Raw genomic sequence first — 18,535 nt, forward strand, 5'->3', positions numbered from 1 at the left:
CTGGGGTGGACAGAGGCAGTGGGGGAATAGCAAAAAAATAAATACTTTCACATTGTACCAACTGCGGTGGTGGTATCATCAAATTGAATTGAACTGGTAACCTCTGCACTGCAAGTCCAGTTTTCCAACCATTACACGGCGCACGGAAAGAGTTGAACGTCAAGCAGAATGTTGTCTAATTTGCATGGGGAAACGAGCGATGTTCACGAGGGTTGTGTTTGCCTGCTCTTTTGGTCTGCGAGCCTTTGAATAACATCTCTTTTTATCATCGTCATTGTGATCATTATTAGTTAAGAATTGATATCACACCTTTCACAAGTATGAAACAGTTTAACACGTAGGCTTTCGCGACCAGTATAAAACAGGTCGCGAGGTGCCAACGGCGTAAACGAGAACAGTTGAAGCGAGTACGACACCCCCCCCCCCCCCCCCCCGTTGTTTAGATGGAGTGCTCTTGTCAATAATGTCTGACCAGGCAGGCAGTATTTGTTTAACACGCCTGCAATGCCCACAAGGTCGAAAAATGGTCCGGAGTTTACTTGCTTAAACAAATGCTGTCAGATGTCATTGGTCTGTAAAGGCAGTGTTTGTAAATTCAATTGATCTGGATGGACAATTTATTGGCACAAAGGAGTTCTGCTGGAATGTTTTTACTGTGCTTGGGTATCAACATTTCAATCTCAAAAAAGTGTTTCAAGACAACCATTATCTGTGTTATACACTTCAGTGTATTATCGACTAACACGCAAAACAACTCGTGTATAGTGACATCCATTGCATAAAAAAACCGGTCCATAGTTTCCTGCTGGATGATATTGGTCTGTAGAGCAAAGAGACCAAAGGACGTTGTAGCGCCAATAGGCCGAAGGACTACACTACACATACAAAGACGGCCCGTATAGCCTTCGCAGACGATTTGGGCAAGTGCTGTTAGCGAGCACCAGTGAGGGGGCCGGCACGGCACCTTAGGGGGTGAGTGACCAGCACCACAGCCAGCTGGTTTGGTCTCCCCATCGCTGCTGTTTCCACACCGCACCACTTGCTCATTTCATGCCGAGTTGATAAAAGGGCTCGGCTTCGTCACTGATGTTGGCCGTGGGCGGGAAGCGAACCCTCATTCGAATTCACATGCACAGACACACACGTAGACACACCCAAACGCGCATAGACAAAAAAACATACACATGCATACAAAGACACAGATCCCCCATATAGCCTGAACAGACTTTTGGGGAAGGTGCTGTTCTCGAGCACCTATGAAGGCCGGCACGGCACACGAGGGGGTGGATGGTCAGCACCACGCCTGACCACCTTTGTCTCCGCAGCGGCGATGTTTTTACACATTTCACCAGGAACTCATTTGAGTCCGAGTTGACCCAGGGGGGAGGCCCCAGGACCGGTTCAAATAATCATTGCTGGTGTTGGCCGTGAGCGGGAATCGAACTCGTTTGGCCGGGTTCGTAACGCTGCGCTACCGCTCCCCCATAGACAAGCGTGCACGCATGCACACACTAACAACACACACCAACAACACACACCAACAACACACACCAACAACACACACAAACAACACACACAAACTGTCAAAATCTAGCCCAAGGTGACGGAGAGGGCAGCGTATATGGATTGTTGGGCAAAGATCAATGGGCTGCGAATGTCGACCATGACAATGTCGTGCGGCAGCATGCCATCCCAGTGCACGGTTTCCGCGTGCTCCGCGGCAGCGAGGTGTTTGCACGCACGCAGTTTAAATTATTTACTGTGCCGTCGAGTGTAATTCCAGCGCCTGCCAGCTCTCCTCCTCCTCCCTCGCCAGTCGTGCGTCCGTCTGTTTTCCAAGCCGCTCCCGTGCGGTTTCTCAAAACTTCGGTAAAAACCAAACGCCGGGCGCGTGTCCATGCACGCTCTCCTCCTCGCGACTTGGATTGCTCGTCGCGATTCGGCGCTCGTGGCTCAGTTGGTGTAATCGGTTGGGCTCCCTCCCGTCTGGTTTGCGCCGCGCTGCACGTCCCGTCCGGGTTGTCTGCATCGTCTCGTCCGTACGCGGTGTTCCTGTTCGTACTCGAAGCCTCATCCGTGCTTCCTCGTCCTTAGTAACTGTCTGTCTCGTTTGTGCTCGATGCCTCGTGTTAGCTTTCTTTTCAATTGTTCAGTCTTTTCTGTTCTGTCTGTCTCGTTTGTACCGTCTCTCTTTTGTATTCTTGCCTGTTTGTGTTACCTCTGTTTTGTTGCTACTGGCGGTCTTGTTTGTCCTGCTGTTTCCTTCGTTCTGTCTCATTCATTCTGTCTGTCTCAGCTCTTCCTTCTGCCTATCGTCGATTCTGTTCGTTCAGCCCAGCGACGAGCCCCGTAAGGGAAGAGATCCGTCCGCTTCCCTTAAGCAGTGTATTCTCATGCAGGCGATTTGAATGCGCGGAAGGATCACGTATCGATGTTTCGGCCGGTCGCGCTCACCTGCCCCCCTCCCCCCCACCAGCTAAACGGAAGTGCCCCCCCCCCCCCCCCCCGTGCTTTCGCTGCCATTTGCAGGTTGGGGCGGGGAGGCGGGCCGACGATCCGCGAGCGGCATCGGCAGGCGAGACAGAGAGACGCGTCCGTACTCCCTCCCCCCGGCTCTCGGGTGATTTGCGTTTTAGAAGTCGTAAGCGGACAATGCCAGTCCCTCCCCCACCCCCGCCACCCCCCGCGGCTCCCCCGCCCCCCACCTTCTCGCAGGTAAGCCACCACACGGGTGTCTTCGCGTTCCTCTGGAAGTTTGCAGCCAAAAATAAATAATGAAAACGTCAAGGATTATGACTCGGAATACAACAACAACTGTTTTCACCGTACCAGGGTGCTTTTTTTCTTAAAGCCTTCGAGCAAAGGTTGACGGCGTGAATGCAATTGGCTCTGTCTGCCTGGCTAATCTGTCTGTCGCTCTGTCCATCTCTTCCCCTCTCTTCGTCGTCTGTCCATGTGTTCATCCGTCTGTCCATATCTCTGTCCGTCCGTCTGTCCCCTGTCTGTCCATCTGTCAGTCTGTCCTGTCTCTGTGCGTCTGTCTTTGTGCCCGCCTGCTTGTCTCGTCTGCTTTGCGAGGCTCACGATAATCCTGGTAAACGTGATCCATTGTGAATACAGTTTTTTGCGTAAAGTTGTGTTGCTAATTGGCCTTAAATTGACCAAAGGATTTCTCTCAGAACATCGGTAAAAAACCAGCATTCACAGCTACTTGTCTTTTTGTCCAATGTAATGATGTCACATTTAGCACGGTGGGGCTATGTACGGTGCATAAAAAAGTTCTACGTACATTCCATGCTTGCTCCTCCTCTGCCCTCCCTTCCTGAAGCCATCATCGCAACACCGTGCAACTTCATCTCGTGTGGCTATTGCTAATTGACTCAAAATTCCCTGGAAGTACATTTTTGTTACAAGCATGACCACAAACCGCCTGGAATGCACCTGATTTCTGGATCGCACCGGATCTCGGAAGTTGAGCAGGGTTTTGCGCCTGGATAGTGCTCGGTTGCATGCAGTGTGGGGCAGTGGCTGAATTGTCATTTTAATGGTGGGGGGGCAGAATGGGGGGGATATCACGTGGCGGCGAGGTGACGTCACTTTGTTAGCACGGAGGCACGGCAAACTTATTTTGCGACGTTAACGACCTTAAAATCCAACTCGAAGATTTCTGAAATTGCCGTAAAAAAAACAAACTAAAATCTCACATGAAGTCTTCTATATCCGAAACTAATTCGGATGCAGCCTAGGTGTGTTGGCTCCAGCATAAGATGAACTCTCCATCTATGGCCTCTATGCGCTGAGGAAGGGCCATTGGAAAAAAAAACATCACCTGTCATATACTTTATCTTTTTAACGTCACAACAGTGTTATTGACGAATGTGGTGAGGTTTTTGTTTTTTTATTATATATCTAAATATAAGTTTGTGTCTTCCATATTTATAAAGAACACAGCCCCAGCAATCAGCATGCTTGCTTGCTCGTCTGTCTCCAGGCCAACACTGACCCTCCCAGGCTATCGCGCACGGAGCAGAGGGGCAGGGGAGCGCTGCTCTCCGAGATTCAAAGTGGGGCGCGTCTGAAGAAGATCGTGACAAACGACCGCAGTGCACCCCTCCTAGACAGTGAGTCAGCGCTGGGGGGTTGGCAGGGCGGGATGGGAAGGTGGGTGGCTGGGATGGAGAGATGACAGGAGGGGAATGTAAGAGAGAAGAGGTGAAGGGAGTGAGGGCTGGAGGAAGAGGGAGCGAGGGAGAGATGGAGGGAGTCTTTGGGGGGGATGGAGACAGGAACAGGGAGAGAGTGAGGGTGGGATAGATTGAGGGGTGGGATAGGAATGGATTGATTGAGGGACGCGTGCTCCTCCCGGGCGGTGTGTGTTTCTCCTCCGTGTCACGGCATGTTGAGACCATGCGGCGAGGATTTTTGAGCACGTGCACACGCATGCTTGTACAAGCACGCGTACTCGTACACACACGAGTTTACATGCCTGTACGTAGACAAAGACAAAGATCCCCCGTATAGCCTTAGCAGACTATAGAGACAGTTACTTTGAGGGGAGTACCTATGAAGGCCGGATCCAAGCACGAGCGGGAGGTTGGCCAACACCACAACCGGCCACCTTTATCTCCCCAATGCTGATATTTACACACAGCACGAGGTTTTCATTTTAAGGATGAGTAAACCTAGTGGAGGCCCAACACCGGTTTTAGATATACACAACTACGTTAGCCGCAGCTGGGAATCGAACTCGGGATGCTGGGTTTTTGTAGCACACTGGCCGATCATCAACCCGAGGTCGTTTCGCAGCCATGGCTAACATCGGTGGCGAGCGATATCTCAACCGGTCGTGGGTGCACAACCGCCCCCACCCGAGTTCACCAACGCCGCACTAATCAGCGCGGTGAAGGATGGGCAAACAACCCCATTACGACCGGCGGGCGAGGGGAGGCCTCCGTCCGCCAGTGGATTGACAAAAGGGCGATAAATTGAACGCTTGCACGCTCGAACACGCATCTCCATTTGGCACAGAGAAGCCAGTTTGACTTGTTCGCATCCTGTTGAAATTCCATTGCTGCACTGGCACTCTGTGCTGACTTGTCCCTGAAACACGGTGGTTTCAACATCGCAGAACCCAAGGGAGGGGGCGGCGGCGGTGGTGGTGGCGGTGGTGTTGGCGGGCTATTTTCCGGTGGCGTCCCTCAACTGCGTCCTACCACGGCACGTGACAATGGAGGTAAGCGGGAGCGTGGTTATGGCACAAGAAGGGCTGTGAGTGTGTTCGTGTGTCCGTGTTTGCGCGTGTCGCTGGGGCACGCCACCTCCGTTCTCAGCGGACGTTAGAGATCCCGTGAGGTCATGACTTGAAAACAGTAGGCCATTGGGGTTACGCGTAGCAACATCGCCCCCACTACTGCGACACAACTGTGAAAAAGGATAACTTTCAATGCTATTGGAAAGAATTAAGCCTTTAACGTGTCTTTCCTGTACTCTCTTATTGACCAAATCACTGGAACAAATTACTGTCGTTAAACGGGGTTCCTACTGAATTACGGACTTTCGCCTCCGCCCTTATCCGTTACAAAAGATTCCGGCAGCAGCAGCGGCGGCGGCAGCGGCGGTGGTGGTGGTGGTGCAGGGAGCCGAGGAGCGATGCACCCCCCACCGGGCGGCCGTCCCGCCGGCATCTCCCTGACGCCACGGCCGTTCTCCAGCGCCGGCGGCAGCGGCAGCGGCAGCGGCAGCGGCAGCAGCGGTCGAATGCCGAGCCCTCCTGGCCGCCCCCGCTCCTCGCTGTACAGTAGCAGCGTCGGCTCCAACCTGAACGGCCCTGCGCCCGAACCGTCGGTGCCGTCGTCGTCGTCGGCCCACCAGGCGTACGGCGCCGGCAACCCCGCCGGTTACCGGAGCGGCGCCGGCCAGAGCAAGCCGCACCACGTGGCCCCGCCGCCGCCGCCGCCGCACGGCACCAAGGCCGCGTCCCCCGGCGCCCGTCGTCCCTCCTACCCGGCGTCCCCGGCGACGCCCAGGCCCGCCTCGTCACTCCACTCGTCGTACGCGGGCGCGGGAGGGCAGTACGGCAGCGGCAGCGGCGGTAGCAACAACAACAACAGCCAGCAGCAGCAGCAGCAGCAGCGTCAGAGCAGTCAGCCGCCCCCCATGCAAGGCAGGGACAGACCGCCGCCCCCGCACAGGACATCGATGAGGAGGGACGCTCCCCCACCGTACCGGGAGCCTTTGACGCCGTCGGCCCACTCGTACGGAAAGGGGGGCCCCCCCGCGCCACCCCCCCACTACTCGAGCAGGTGAGGGGGGCCCGGCCATGGGGGTTTGCAAGCGTCGTGGCCGTTTGTCCATTTACAGAACGATCGGTATGTGTGTGTATTTGTGTGTCTGTGTGAGGAGACTTTTTTTTTTCTGCTGTGCAACCGAGCCACGCCGGGGAGCGGTAGTGTAGCGGTTCGCGTGCTAAGCTACAAACCCGGTGGCCCGAGTTGCTCACGGCCACCAACACCAGTGACGATTATCTGAATCGGTCCTGGGCCTCCCCTAGATGGACTCAGCCTCAAATGAGTAAATGGTGCGGTGTGTAAACATCGCCACTGGGGAGACAAAGGCGGCCGGGCGTGGAGCTTGCCACCCACTCCATCGTGTGCCGTTTTTGTCCTTCATAGGTGCTCGCTAACAGCATTTGCCCCAAAAGTCTGTTCAGGCTCTATGGGGGATCTGATCTTTGTCTTTGTAGACTTTTATCTTGTTTTCCACTGTACATGAATAACCAAACCGAGACCATAAACTTTCTATACTTGCGAGGTTGCACGGTTGGCTACGTACGGTGCGAAAGAAGTTCAACATACATACATGAAAAGCCCAGCTTGGTTATAGGCGGCCGAACAAGCGCAGGATTTAAAACATATTTTTTAATTGTTCACCTTTGGAGCCCTTGGCACTGAAGGTTTTTTTCGAGGGTGTCGTGACAATGTGCGTGTTTTCGTTGCTGGTTATTCTAACCCCCTCCAGGGCCACCCCCCCCCACCCCGCTCCCAACGCCGTGGCACGGTCGTGTGTTTTTTTTGCAAAACTGTTAGCTTGCAGAACTTAAATTTTGGCATTCTCCACATTGCCCAGAGCGTGACGAATTGTGAAATTTTTTGTGAACCGCGCCGTACGCAAGATCCGCACGCTTGTCCAGCCTCCGGAGACAAACACACAACAGCGGCTTGTGAGAGTAACGCCCCCCCCCCGCCCCCCCGGCTTGCACCTCGACTTTTAAATGCCACGTGGCCGCGGTGTCTTTTTTTGGCACCCGTTTCTCACGCATTCCGTGCGCCCTCTCGATCGTCGTGCCCCTTTGATAATTATCTTTGCGTGAACGAAGCAACTCAACTGATTTTGTTTTGCCAGGTGCTGCACCACTGAGCTATACAGCTCTTTTTCAGAAGCGACCTGGCCGTCACAAATGTGGCTTATCGTATGGGAATTTCTAGCAGCCAAATGCGCACGCTGATTCTAAATGTTGGAGAGAAAAACCGGAGGACCAGGTGAAAAATTTACGTGACCACGGGGAGAAGATGCAAACTTCAAATATACAGGCGTCAGGGTCGGGATCGAGTCAACGACCTCCTGCACACCAGGCGAGGGAGATAACATCTCGCCACCCTGGCGCTGACGCCACAGACGCCTAAACGCGGACGACAGCCGTGTTGACGATGCACCGATTCGTCCATTGAAGTCAATTCTTTAAGGGTGGCTAAACTTTAATCTCACTGGTGTGGGAGTGAAATATCTGAGAAACCCTCCCTACTCGTTTCACATGTTTTTTTTGTAAAATTCATTTTTGTTGGCCTGCAGCATGGTGGTAGTGGTGGTGGTTGGACACAGTGTGGTGGATGAGACGAAGCAGTCAGCGTCTGGTAGAGATCGAGTCCTCGACACGGGTGGAAGAATCAATGAGTCAAGTTCACGGGAACACGACACCATAGTGGTGGTGGTGGTGGTAGTCGCAGTGGTAGACTATGATCACAAGCAGTGTTTTAATGTGCGCATAGTATGTCCATCTTGTCCGAGTGTGCCAGACTCCACCACTGGAACGGGGTAGAATAATTCATGGTAGGCTCGCTCTGTCTCTATCTTTTTGCACTTGGCAGGAGCTCTTATAAGATAAGAGAGCCTTTTTGTGTTTTGTTTGGGTGGACGAATTGTGACAAAGATCCCCCCGTATAGCCTTCGCAGACTTTTGGAGCAAGTGCGGCGAGTGAGAAGCTATGAAGGCTGGCACGGCACAAGAGGGGAGTGGGTGGCCAGCACCACTCCCATAGAGGCGATGTTTACACATTGCACCAGGTACGCATTTGAGGCTAAGTCGACCTAGGGGGAGCCCAGCAACGGCTCAGATGAATGGCCACCGTTATTGTTTGAGAGCGGAAATCGAACTCGGGTTGCCGTATTCGCAGCACGTGCGCTGTTTGCGCTTCGCGCTTCTTGGTGTGTTGACCAGGCCACTTTGCTGCCTGCGACCGCACCCGGCAAATTGGCACAGCAGAAGCGGTACCCGGCGGCGGGCACGGCTTCACCCTCGCCCCCACCACCACGCGCACGTCGATGTGACGCTGGCGTGACCCTGGCGTGACCCTGGCGTGACGCTGGCGTGACCCTGGCGTGACACCCGGGTGACCGCGCGTTGCCACCTGCCCCCTCCCCTCCACCGCCCCCCGCGCGTAGGAATGGCGCTCCGCCTCCGCCCGCTCACCGGGGAGAGTCCGGCCGGGGCATGGCGCCCCCGCCCCCGCCCAGCCGGCACTCCGTGTCGGACGGCCCGGCGCTGCCGCAGAGGCAGAACTCGCTGTACCACCCCTCGGGCGGCGGTGGCACACCGAGATCGGCGGCGCCCCCTCCTCCGCCCGTGGGCAGCAGCAACAGCCGGCCACCCCCTCCCAGCCGGGAACCTCCACACCGGTCGGGTGAGTCGGTGGCGCAGTCGTGGTTTTATTCATCCCGGAGGGATGGTGCAGCTGCTGCTCCCCTGGATCGTTGTTGCCCGTTGTCATCGTTGTCGATGTCATCGTTGTTGACGTCATTATTGTCTCTGCTGCTGTTGTCGCTGTTGTCGTTGTCATCGTTGTGGTCGTCAATTGGTGTAGTCGTTGTCATTGTGGTCGTTTTTCATCATTGCGTCATTGTTGTCTTTGTCATTGTCGTCATTGTTGTCATCATTTTTGTCTGTTGTCATTGTCATCGTTATTGTCATTGTTGTCATTGTCGTTGTTGTCGTCATCGTTGTCGTTGTTGACGTCATTGTTATTGTCGTTGTTGCTGGGCTGCGGTAGCTTCTGTTCGGGCCTCTGCCCGCCGTGTGGCTCTCTCTCCTCTTCTTCCCGTGTCACACCCTCACTCCCCACCTGCTAATTGTAAACTATAAACACATTGTCCCGGGTGGTGAGAAGCGATGGTGTCGCAGCCGCCACGCTACGAAACCTGCCCAACATGAGTTCAAACCCCGGCCAGAGCTACCCATCGATTGAGTGACATCTGGACCGGTGCTCCTGTTTTGGTACCTGTCCCTTCTCCAACCCGCGCTGACCCAACGACCCCCCGCAACGTGGTGGCGTCCAGCGGAGGCTGGGTGGTATTGACTAAAGGAAGCCTCTAAGTTCTCGACGGTCCGTCGGTCTGACCCCCCCACCCACCCCCCCCCCCCCCACCTCTCACGATCGTCCCGTAGGCCCGCCGCCCCCACCTCCGCCGTCGAGGAACGGCGGCGGCGTTACGTTGAGGGGGCCGCCGCCGCCGCCGCCGCCCCAGCCTACTTCCGGCCGCTCCCCCTTCACCTCCGAGGCTCCCCCCGGGAGGAGCCGCGGGGGCCCACCGCCGCCCCCTCCATCCAGCCGCCCCACCGGCTTCGGTCCCGCCCCTCCTCCCCCTCCGCACGTCCGGAACGGCCCCAGGGACCCGTTCACCGGCGGCCTCGTTTCGCCCATGGGAGGTGAGACTCGGGACTCCTCTGACCTTGAATCTGATTTTTTACTTTAGAATAAACTGTCAAACTAAAACAGTTTTATTTTGCCAGTTAAGGCCCACCAAATATAATTAGCTCTTTTTCAGAAGCGACCCAAAATGATTAGCTCTACGACGTGGCTTACCAACGGGAAATATTTTCACAGACAGATACTCCGAACACATGTTGATTCTAAATGCGGAGGGAAAAATTGGAGGATCCGGAGAAATGCACGCGGCTACGGGAAGGATATGAAATCTCGAAATATACAGCAGGCATCAGGGTCTGGATCGAATCCATGACCCTCCTGTGTATCAAGTGAGGTAGCTAACATCTTGCCACTGTGGCACCCCTGACTAGACGGTATTGATACAACGGGTTTTGTGCGAGGATGATGGGGGTGTCATGATGCGGTGATTCCTCAATTTCCATAATTTGTTTTTGTTTTGTATACACGCTCGCGTTGCGTGCGTCAAATATTACGCGCGAGCATCGATTGTGAGATCTCCCATTAGCGCGATTGGCTACGTGCAGTGCGGAATTAGTTCAGCAAACATTACACACGTCTGTGCCGATCATATACGCGCGACTGTTGGTGGGGCAAATGAAAGTGTACAAACCGAGGAAACAAAAAAAATAACAATGAGGAAGACCGCAAACGAGACAAAGAACCATTCTGGAATCAAATCGCGACCCCCCCCCCCGACCGACCAACTTCCACAAAGACTCGGATGACTGAGCAGGTGAGTCATTGCGCAACCTTGCATGGCTCGCAGCCTCACGGTCGCGCTTACTTTTACGTTTGCGGGAATTAGCTTTGCGAGAGGGGAAAAAATGAACGCTTGGATCGGGGAGAACACAACTGGGTTAATTAGAAAAAATTCTGGCCGTAGGGGGGAACGGTGAAGGGGGCATTGGGGCAGGACACACGTCACAGCTAGAAGTCACGATGGAGGGCGGTCAGGAATAATGGATCTCGTGGCAGCCAAAGGAAAGCTGTTTGAGAGATTATGCTCCACCCAGGGGACGGCGAAGGGGTCGGTTCGCGTGCAGGTTCTGGGTGGATCGTCGCATCGCGGGGTGGTGGGATGTGGCAGCGGCGGCGGGAGACCACCATCCAGCAGTGGATCGATCGTGGCTGATGATGATGATGACGATGAAATTCCATGAGAGTGTGAAGCAATGGCGCGACCCCGCGTGCTATGTTTGTAACCCATGGAGAGATGTTTGCGATGGGGTTGTGAAATTTTCTCTGCCCTTCCCCCCCCGCCCCTGCAGACGACTTTGAGTCACGCTTCTCTTTCCACCCGGTGGAGCACTTCCCACCCCCGGAGCAGTTCCACAACTTCCCCAAGACCTACCCGAGCCACAGCAACCGACCGAGTGCGACTCGCACGCCGACAGCACGCTCGTTTGTTCGCTGGCGCGCACACACTCGCCAGCGCGCTCGCCAGACACTCGCACACCGGTCAACACACTCGCACACTAGTGAACACACTCGCACACTTGCCAACACACTCGCACCCTATAGGCCACGCTCGTCAAACACTCGCACACTAGCCAACACACTCGCACACTAGCCAACACACTCGCACACTAGCCAACACACTCGCACACTTGCCAACACACTCGCACCCTATAGGCCACGCTCGTCAAACACTCGCACACTAGCCAACACACTCGCCAACACGCTCGCAAGACACTCGCGCACCGGTCAACACGCTCGCACACTGGCCAACACACTCGCACACTAGTGAACACACTCGCACACTAGCCAACACACTCGCCAACACGCTCGCAAGACACTCGCGCACCGGTCAACACGCTCGCACACTGGCCAACACACTCGCACACTAGTGAACACACTCACACACTTGCCAACACACTCGCACCCTATAGGCCACGCTCGTCAAACACTCGCACACTAGCCAACACACTCGCCAACACGCTCGCCAGACCACTCGTACAATCGCCAGACACCCACACACACGCCAGCATGTTTGCACTATCGCAAAAAAGCGCTCGCGCGTTTATCTGCACGCATGCGCGCACAATCGCACGTGTGCACACTCGCGCAATTACGAACGCCCTACGCACAGTCCATTGCCGCTTGGTTATCGCCCGCCCCCCCCCCCCCCCATGGCGCCTCCGCGTTGCCCCCCACTGACACTGAACGTCGCCGCTGCTCTTGTTTCTTGCAGATGATTCCATTCCGATGCGGCGAGGGGCGCCCCCACCCATCCCGCCGCTGCGGTGATTTCAGGTCCTGTCCGTCCAAAGCCACGTGGACGGTGGTTTGGGGCGGGGGGGGGGTGGTTGGTGCCCTTCATCAATGCAGGAAACTCCTCCGGTCGACCGCAGGAAGCTACAAAAAAAATCTGCTGCACGAATAGTTATTTTTATAGGTGTCTTCAGTTATTTTCTCTCACCGTCGATTGTATATTTTTTTAAATGTACAAACAGCGCTGTGCGTCTCTCCTGCGTGTAATTACGGCGAGGGGGGGGGCGAAAGGGGGTGTCTGTGGTCCGTGTGGATAGGCACGGGTTGCGCGCGCGATGAGTCGGTAACTCCCCTCTCTTTTCCTCTCCCTGCCGGGGGGGGGCCTTTTCAGAGGCTCTGGCATTCGCGTATCAAGAGTGTTCGTGTTTTGTACCCCTTTGCTCGTTGAGTCGCCGGTAATTTAAGCTTTGTGCGAACCGCGTTTGGGTTCTGGTCGAGGTGCGGGGAGAGAGACTGGGCGCCGCTCTGCCGCCGGCAACTGGTGAGAGGTTGGCGCCAATCCACTTGGAGGGATTTTTGTGAAAGAGGCAAGAGGGGTAAGGGCACGTACGGTGGACGTAGTCATTCGGGGGCCACTCGACAATTCGATGGTTTTGTCGATATTCGTGGCGACGATTGCAAATCCGCGTCATCGTCGTTGGTGCTGTATATTTGTAGTCCTCGCGGCGCGTGTCGAGTCTGCAGCGGGCATGGGTCGATACGATCTCCAAAGGTTTTAAGGTTGTGAACGCGTGCGAATTGTGAATAATTATTGTGCGCAAAATGTGATGCACGTATCGTGATTGTGAGGATCGATTTTTGCTTGTTTTATAAATTAAACGTGTTTGTAGTTCGGAAACAATAGTTGATGAATGGAAGCATATTCTGTGGATTGCAAGATGCTCCTCACAAAGTCAAATGTCTATAAAGTTCCGCAGCTTGGGTCTCACACACACACACATACCTAGCAGATGATAAGACACATCCCCAACCTTTTGCTCTCAGATATAGGCAAATACACGGAAAGAAAAGCCACATTTGATTCACAGAAAATACATTGATGCTTGAAAATTGTTTAGGAGTTGAACGCCCCAATTTTGTCAGTGTATTCAACTCCATCACTTAATTTTATAGCAGCAAGTTCCACCTTCACAACCCACGTCGGCCATTCTACCATCTGCCATGCCATCTATCCCGTAGATTTCTAGCCGAATAAGACCATGCGCTTAACAATCATCCACATTTTTCGCTTTTCTGACGGGAGTGCCATTCCTCATCGATTTTTTTGTGACAATTGATGAATGATGTGTCCATTGCTGGATGGCTTTTAGAGGTGAGTTGGCGGGACAGAGAGGGAGGTTCATTGTTATGACCAGACGTGTTCCGTCCACGTCTGAATGAAAGCCTGCCCAAGTCCGTCGCCACCTGCCCCCCCCCCCGCCCACAGAGTCACGTGATGCAACGGATCAGGTCTAGCTCCCGTACAAGCGCCCATCCCATCGCTCAATTTCTTGGGTCACCTCCTTTGGCTGCCGCTTCGACGAAATGAAGCAATCGAGAAGCCTAGACTGACCACGGAGTTGCTGGTGGTGCGAACGAGCTGAACGATGAATTTTCGTGATGTAACACCCGTTGCTCGTTCGGTGAATATATCTGGCCCGTGCTATGTCAGGGGGACGTGTAAAACGGTTCTGCACCTGGCTCGGCAGCACGCAGTACGTCTCTCGCTGCGACTGTGGTCACGAGTCACGCGCCACCTAGTTCGCGCTGTCACAACGCTGGTTGGCGCTGCCAACGGCGGTGTGTAGCGGTTGGCACGCGGCTGGACTTGCGATCCAGAGGTTGCCGATTCGACGATCTCCACTAGCGGGGGGGGGGGGGGGGCGCTGTAGGTGAAATGATGAGGCAAGCTTCTTAAATTCCGCCCCGCCGCTTCCCACTTCCGTCCACCCAAGCAGCGTGAATGTTGTACATCGCACTCGATCGACACGACAATTCCGCGCGTGTAGGTGGGGTAAAATGTGGGGAGGGCCGTTCATAGTTGGGGGTTGGGGGGGGCCCAGGACAAATCGCACTGTGTGGGCCCCCCCCCCTCTCAAGGGACGGACGGCTACGCTTATATAATTATATTGGTTTCAGTCGACCACCTCTAGTCTTGCCAGCGTGGAATAGTCGACCAAAATTCCCGATAGAGCGGGGCTTTTAAAGTTTGTAGAGCTTCCTGTGAGTTGGAGGTCTTTCGGCCAGCGGTGGCATGAACAGGGAGTTGCAGGGGCTGCACTTCTACCTTGTCCAGTCGTTGGTTAGAGGGTTTGTGTGTGTGTGTAATGCGCGTTGTGGGAAGCGGTAGTGTTGCGGTCGGCGCGCTGTGCTAGGAACCCGGCCACTCGGGTTCGATTCCTGCTCACGGCCAACACCAGTAACGATTATTTGAACCGGTCATGGGCCGTCCCGAGGTCGACTCGGCCTCAAATAAGTACCTGGTGCGGTGTGTAAACATCGTCACTCGGGACACAAAGGCGACCCGGTCGTGGTGTTGGCCACCCAACCCCCGAAGTGTGCCGTGCCGGCCTTGAATGGGCGCTACTCGCTAACTGCACTTGCCCCAACAGTGTGGGCAGGCTATACGGGGGATCATTGTCTTTGTTTGCGTAACGCGTGTTCGTTTGCGTGTAGGCACCGCTTGTAGCCACACGGTGTCACCCTGCCTCCACCTTTGCACCGCGCCGTTTTACAACGTTCACTGTGGCCAAAATCCCAGGTCGAGACTTCAATGCACGTCGTGTTCTCGTCTTGGACAGACACAAATTATACACAGCAGCTTTCTATTCTTGCAGCACATTGCAATGTTACAAAAAATATTTTCAATTATAATACTCCCATTTCCTACGAAGTAACAGCAGTGAAAGTAAAACCCCTTTAGTCGATGCCTCCTTGGGACTTTTACGACCCAGCGTATTCCGGCAGCATTTAGCCGCGCAAATCCTTTGGTTTGTTGACTTAATGAGTCTCATCAGCAGTGTGTGGCCCCGCTACACGGTTTATTCATGTTATTTCATCACCCCCCCCCTCACCCCTTTTGGCGTGATGCGTTTTAGTTCCAGAGTTATCCTGCCTCGGTAAATCAAGAATGTTCATTTCAACATACGTTTTTGCACGTGATTTTTTTTTTACACGCGTACTTCCGCAATTGTTTGGACTGTGTTGAATACCGTTTGGCGCGTGATGGTCGCAGAGTCCGCAGCTGATGGTGCTGTTGAGGTAATGACGTCCCACGAAGACAGCTGAGGCAGCCAACTTCCCTACAGACGAAACAATTAAAATGTTTTCTATTTGTAAAATGTGTGATCATCTACGTCAGTATTTCGACAGTGTCCCTATTAGGCGTCAGCGGTGTTACACAGTTGACACGGTACACGTTTAGTATTTGCGAAAAAAATCAAATGTAAAACGTACCTATGGCGTGATTAACGTGTTATTCTCCTCCGGGAGGTTTGCGTGTCAACAGCGTTTAAAAATGTCGGTACAAGCAGGAGGAGTTTGGGCTCGCGTTATTTCCCAACCACCCTGCGGTCTTTAAAGATGTACAGTTTTACGCGCGTGGGCGGTGGGGTTAGACAAGGTGTACACTTCTTTTACCCTATATATTTTTTTTTGGGGGGGGGGGACCAAAGTTTTGATGAAAAGTCAAATAAGATTTCGGATGTCGAGTTGGGTGCGTTTAAGGTGGTGGTTGCTGCGGCGATGAAGATGAATGTCTTTTCTTCCACTCGGATCACAGCTGGACTGTCGTTGCGCGCGGGGAAAATAAAAAAAATCTCCCCGGCCACGCGCGTTCTGTCGCGGTTCCGATTTTTCAGGTCCGCCGATTTTTCTTTCCCGACGTCGGTCGCCCCCCCGCCCGCCCGCCCCTCGCTACGGCCACTGGGAGGACTCGCGACGGGCCGGCAGAAGGGAGACTTGTGAGCAAGTTTGCCTTTGGCGAAGGACTCGCGGAGTTACTCCAAAGCGGGGGGCCCCTCCTGATCACGCACGCCATCTCATGATTGCTCGCTGGACTCGGAACAATTTTTCTACCCCAGCTTTTCCGCCGTCAACGTTTCAGCATTGCCCCCCCCACACTTCCACGCACACCCCCACCCCCCCCCCCTTTTTGTCCATTCCTCCTTGACGTGTGATCTTACTGTTGAGCGGGACCAGTCTTCTTCGGACCAACAGCCCCCAAGGACTTGCAACAAAAAAATAATCAAAGCGACGGTGAATGTTTTATTCCAAAATCACTTCATCAATTCCCTCAAGGGTTGGGGGGTGGGGGGGGGGTGCTTTTTGTGATATGCAAATGACTTAAACACGGAATAAAATCCACATTCGTCGGTTCTCACGCCAACGCGCACCACCTCGCCGTAAGCGTCATCGTCCTGGCGACGCGTGCCCGTGTGCTGTGCCGGTGATGGTGTCGCCGCTTCCTCCGCCTGTCTAGAACGACGCTGTCAAGTTGTGGTTTTGCTCAGCTTTTTTTTGGGCCAACCGCTGCAAATGAGACATGCGCGGGGGGGGGGGGCGGAGGGGGGGGAGCGGTTTTGTGTTTTTTCGGCACGGCTGCGTGAGCGACTGACGGCTCTCGATGTGAAATATTTTCAAGGCGGACCGGTGTTATTTTGTAGGAATTACCGTAAGTCTTTTCGACACTGCAGGGCATTTGCCTACCAAAGCGGGGTCCTCTCTCTCGTTTTTGTTCGAATGTTTGTCAAGTTCAGCTGCACGGAAACCGCAGAGAAATTCGGAGAGAAAACAAAACCGGCGTCATCGTTGCGTCAAAATACTATTTTGCGTATGGGTTAGCATATTTAAACAAACGATTCCAGTAGGTGAGTTGTTTTGGTCCAAAGTATATTTGTTTGCAAAACGCTATCTATTGACTTCATTGGGGAAGCTTTTGCCGGGAAATTTCCCATTGTATCTGATTCCCTTTCGAGGAATTTGGTGCCACTTATTAAACGCGTGCGTGCGTGCGTATGGTTTTACTTTTGTCCCGACCGCATAGAGCGGATGCATTTTGCGCGATGCATCAACCACCACGAAATGAATTTCTCTGCTTGGTCACTGTGTGCATCAACCCGGCGCACCTCTAAAATTGCTTTCGCACACCACAAACACCCCCCGCGAGGGATAACGTAATGTATTGGGGCTTTTTTGTGTGTGTAACAATAAAAAAGGATCGTTGCTTTGTTCGTTTCGAAGTACGCCGTTGTTATTTTACTGTAAACACGCGCGCCGCGGTGAGGTTGTGTACAGGTGTGTGATGTTGATGGTGGTTTCTTTTTTTGTTCTTTACTCCTGCTGTTGTGACAATGTCTCTCTGTGCTGGAAATCGGCAAAAAGTAATAAATTTGGAAAGTCTGCCGTTACCCCCCCCCCACTCCGCGCGCGTCCTTCTTGTGAGCGCTGTTATTGCGATGCATCGCCCATGAGAATATTAAAAGTCATTTTTTTATATATAATGACGTCAACAGTGTTTAAGCCATAATTACACAGCACGATAGAAGAAGCGATCGCCTTTCATCTTGATGATATTGCTTTTTTGTTCGCGAAAAAAATCGCTTAAGCAAAGTCGAATGGAAAACGCCAAGATAAGAGATGACGCGGCCCTCCTAATGCGACCTCTGATTGTACCACTTCGTGTCCGGCACGACGCCCGACGTTTCGCTCCACGTGCTTGTGGAGCTGCTTCGGGCACTGACTTGATCGCGGCTCGCGTTCTCCCGCGATTTTAAAGGAGTCGCCACGTGCTGCTGCTAGTGCTGTGTGTGGATGTGGGCCGAGCGGGGTTGTTTATTTTCTTCCGGGATGGAAGCCAGAATACCCAGAGACAGCTCTTTATAACTCTCCAGTAAGTGTGTCATTGTGGTCATCCAGAGCAGGCCGTACAAAATCACGACGCAATTTCCCCCCCCCCAGCCCCATTGACATATATACGAATGAGACGTCCGCGATAGCACTCCCCTCGCTGCTCCGGACGCGGCTATCTGGCCTTACCATCGATGTGAAAGTGTAGTTGTTGCTCTGCCATGTTAACATCGGCCAGACGACAAGAAGATATCATCACTCCGCGCGTGGCTGGTGAAAGTGGGGCACTCGGAGAGGCTCTCCGTGCAAACGAGGGTGGTGGCACCCGCACCGCAACCCGACAACACACACATCAAAGACCAATACACTAATTAATTGTATGAAAGCATCTGCGTGAATAGGGGACTGCAGAGCTTTGGGCAATTGTTGGTAGCTTG

The 18,535-nt window shown here is 53.8% G+C and overlaps 1 protein-coding gene across 2 annotated transcripts in view; it reads left to right on the plus strand.

Moving 5' to 3' along the window:
• The window catches only part of LOC116943813 (uncharacterized), a 35,396-nt gene extending 17,737 nt beyond the window's left edge, over positions 1 to 17,659 (plus strand). For both annotated transcript variants that reach the window (XM_032957037.2, XM_032957036.2), the window contains exons 2-9: positions 2,530 to 2,715; positions 3,992 to 4,121; positions 5,129 to 5,233; positions 5,585 to 6,302; positions 8,719 to 8,957; positions 9,719 to 9,979; positions 11,270 to 11,374; positions 12,193 to 17,659. In XM_032957037.2, coding sequence (XP_032812928.1) covers positions 2,653 to 2,715; positions 3,992 to 4,121; positions 5,129 to 5,233; positions 5,585 to 6,302; positions 8,719 to 8,957; positions 9,719 to 9,979; positions 11,270 to 11,374; positions 12,193 to 12,248 — 1,677 coding nt within the window. In that variant the 5' untranslated portion in view covers positions 2,530 to 2,652 and the 3' untranslated portion in view covers positions 12,249 to 17,659. The remainder of the gene's footprint in view (positions 1 to 2,529; positions 2,716 to 3,991; positions 4,122 to 5,128; positions 5,234 to 5,584; positions 6,303 to 8,718; positions 8,958 to 9,718; positions 9,980 to 11,269; positions 11,375 to 12,192) is intronic.
• The last annotated feature ends 876 nt before the right edge of the window (positions 17,660 to 18,535 follow it).

This window comes from Petromyzon marinus, chromosome 19, assembly GCF_048934315.1.
Source record: "Petromyzon marinus isolate PM22_M1 ecotype Great Lakes invasive population chromosome 19, UKy_Petmar_22M1.pri1.0, whole genome shotgun sequence".
Lineage (NCBI taxonomy): Eukaryota > Metazoa > Chordata > Hyperoartia > Petromyzontiformes > Petromyzontidae > Petromyzon > Petromyzon marinus.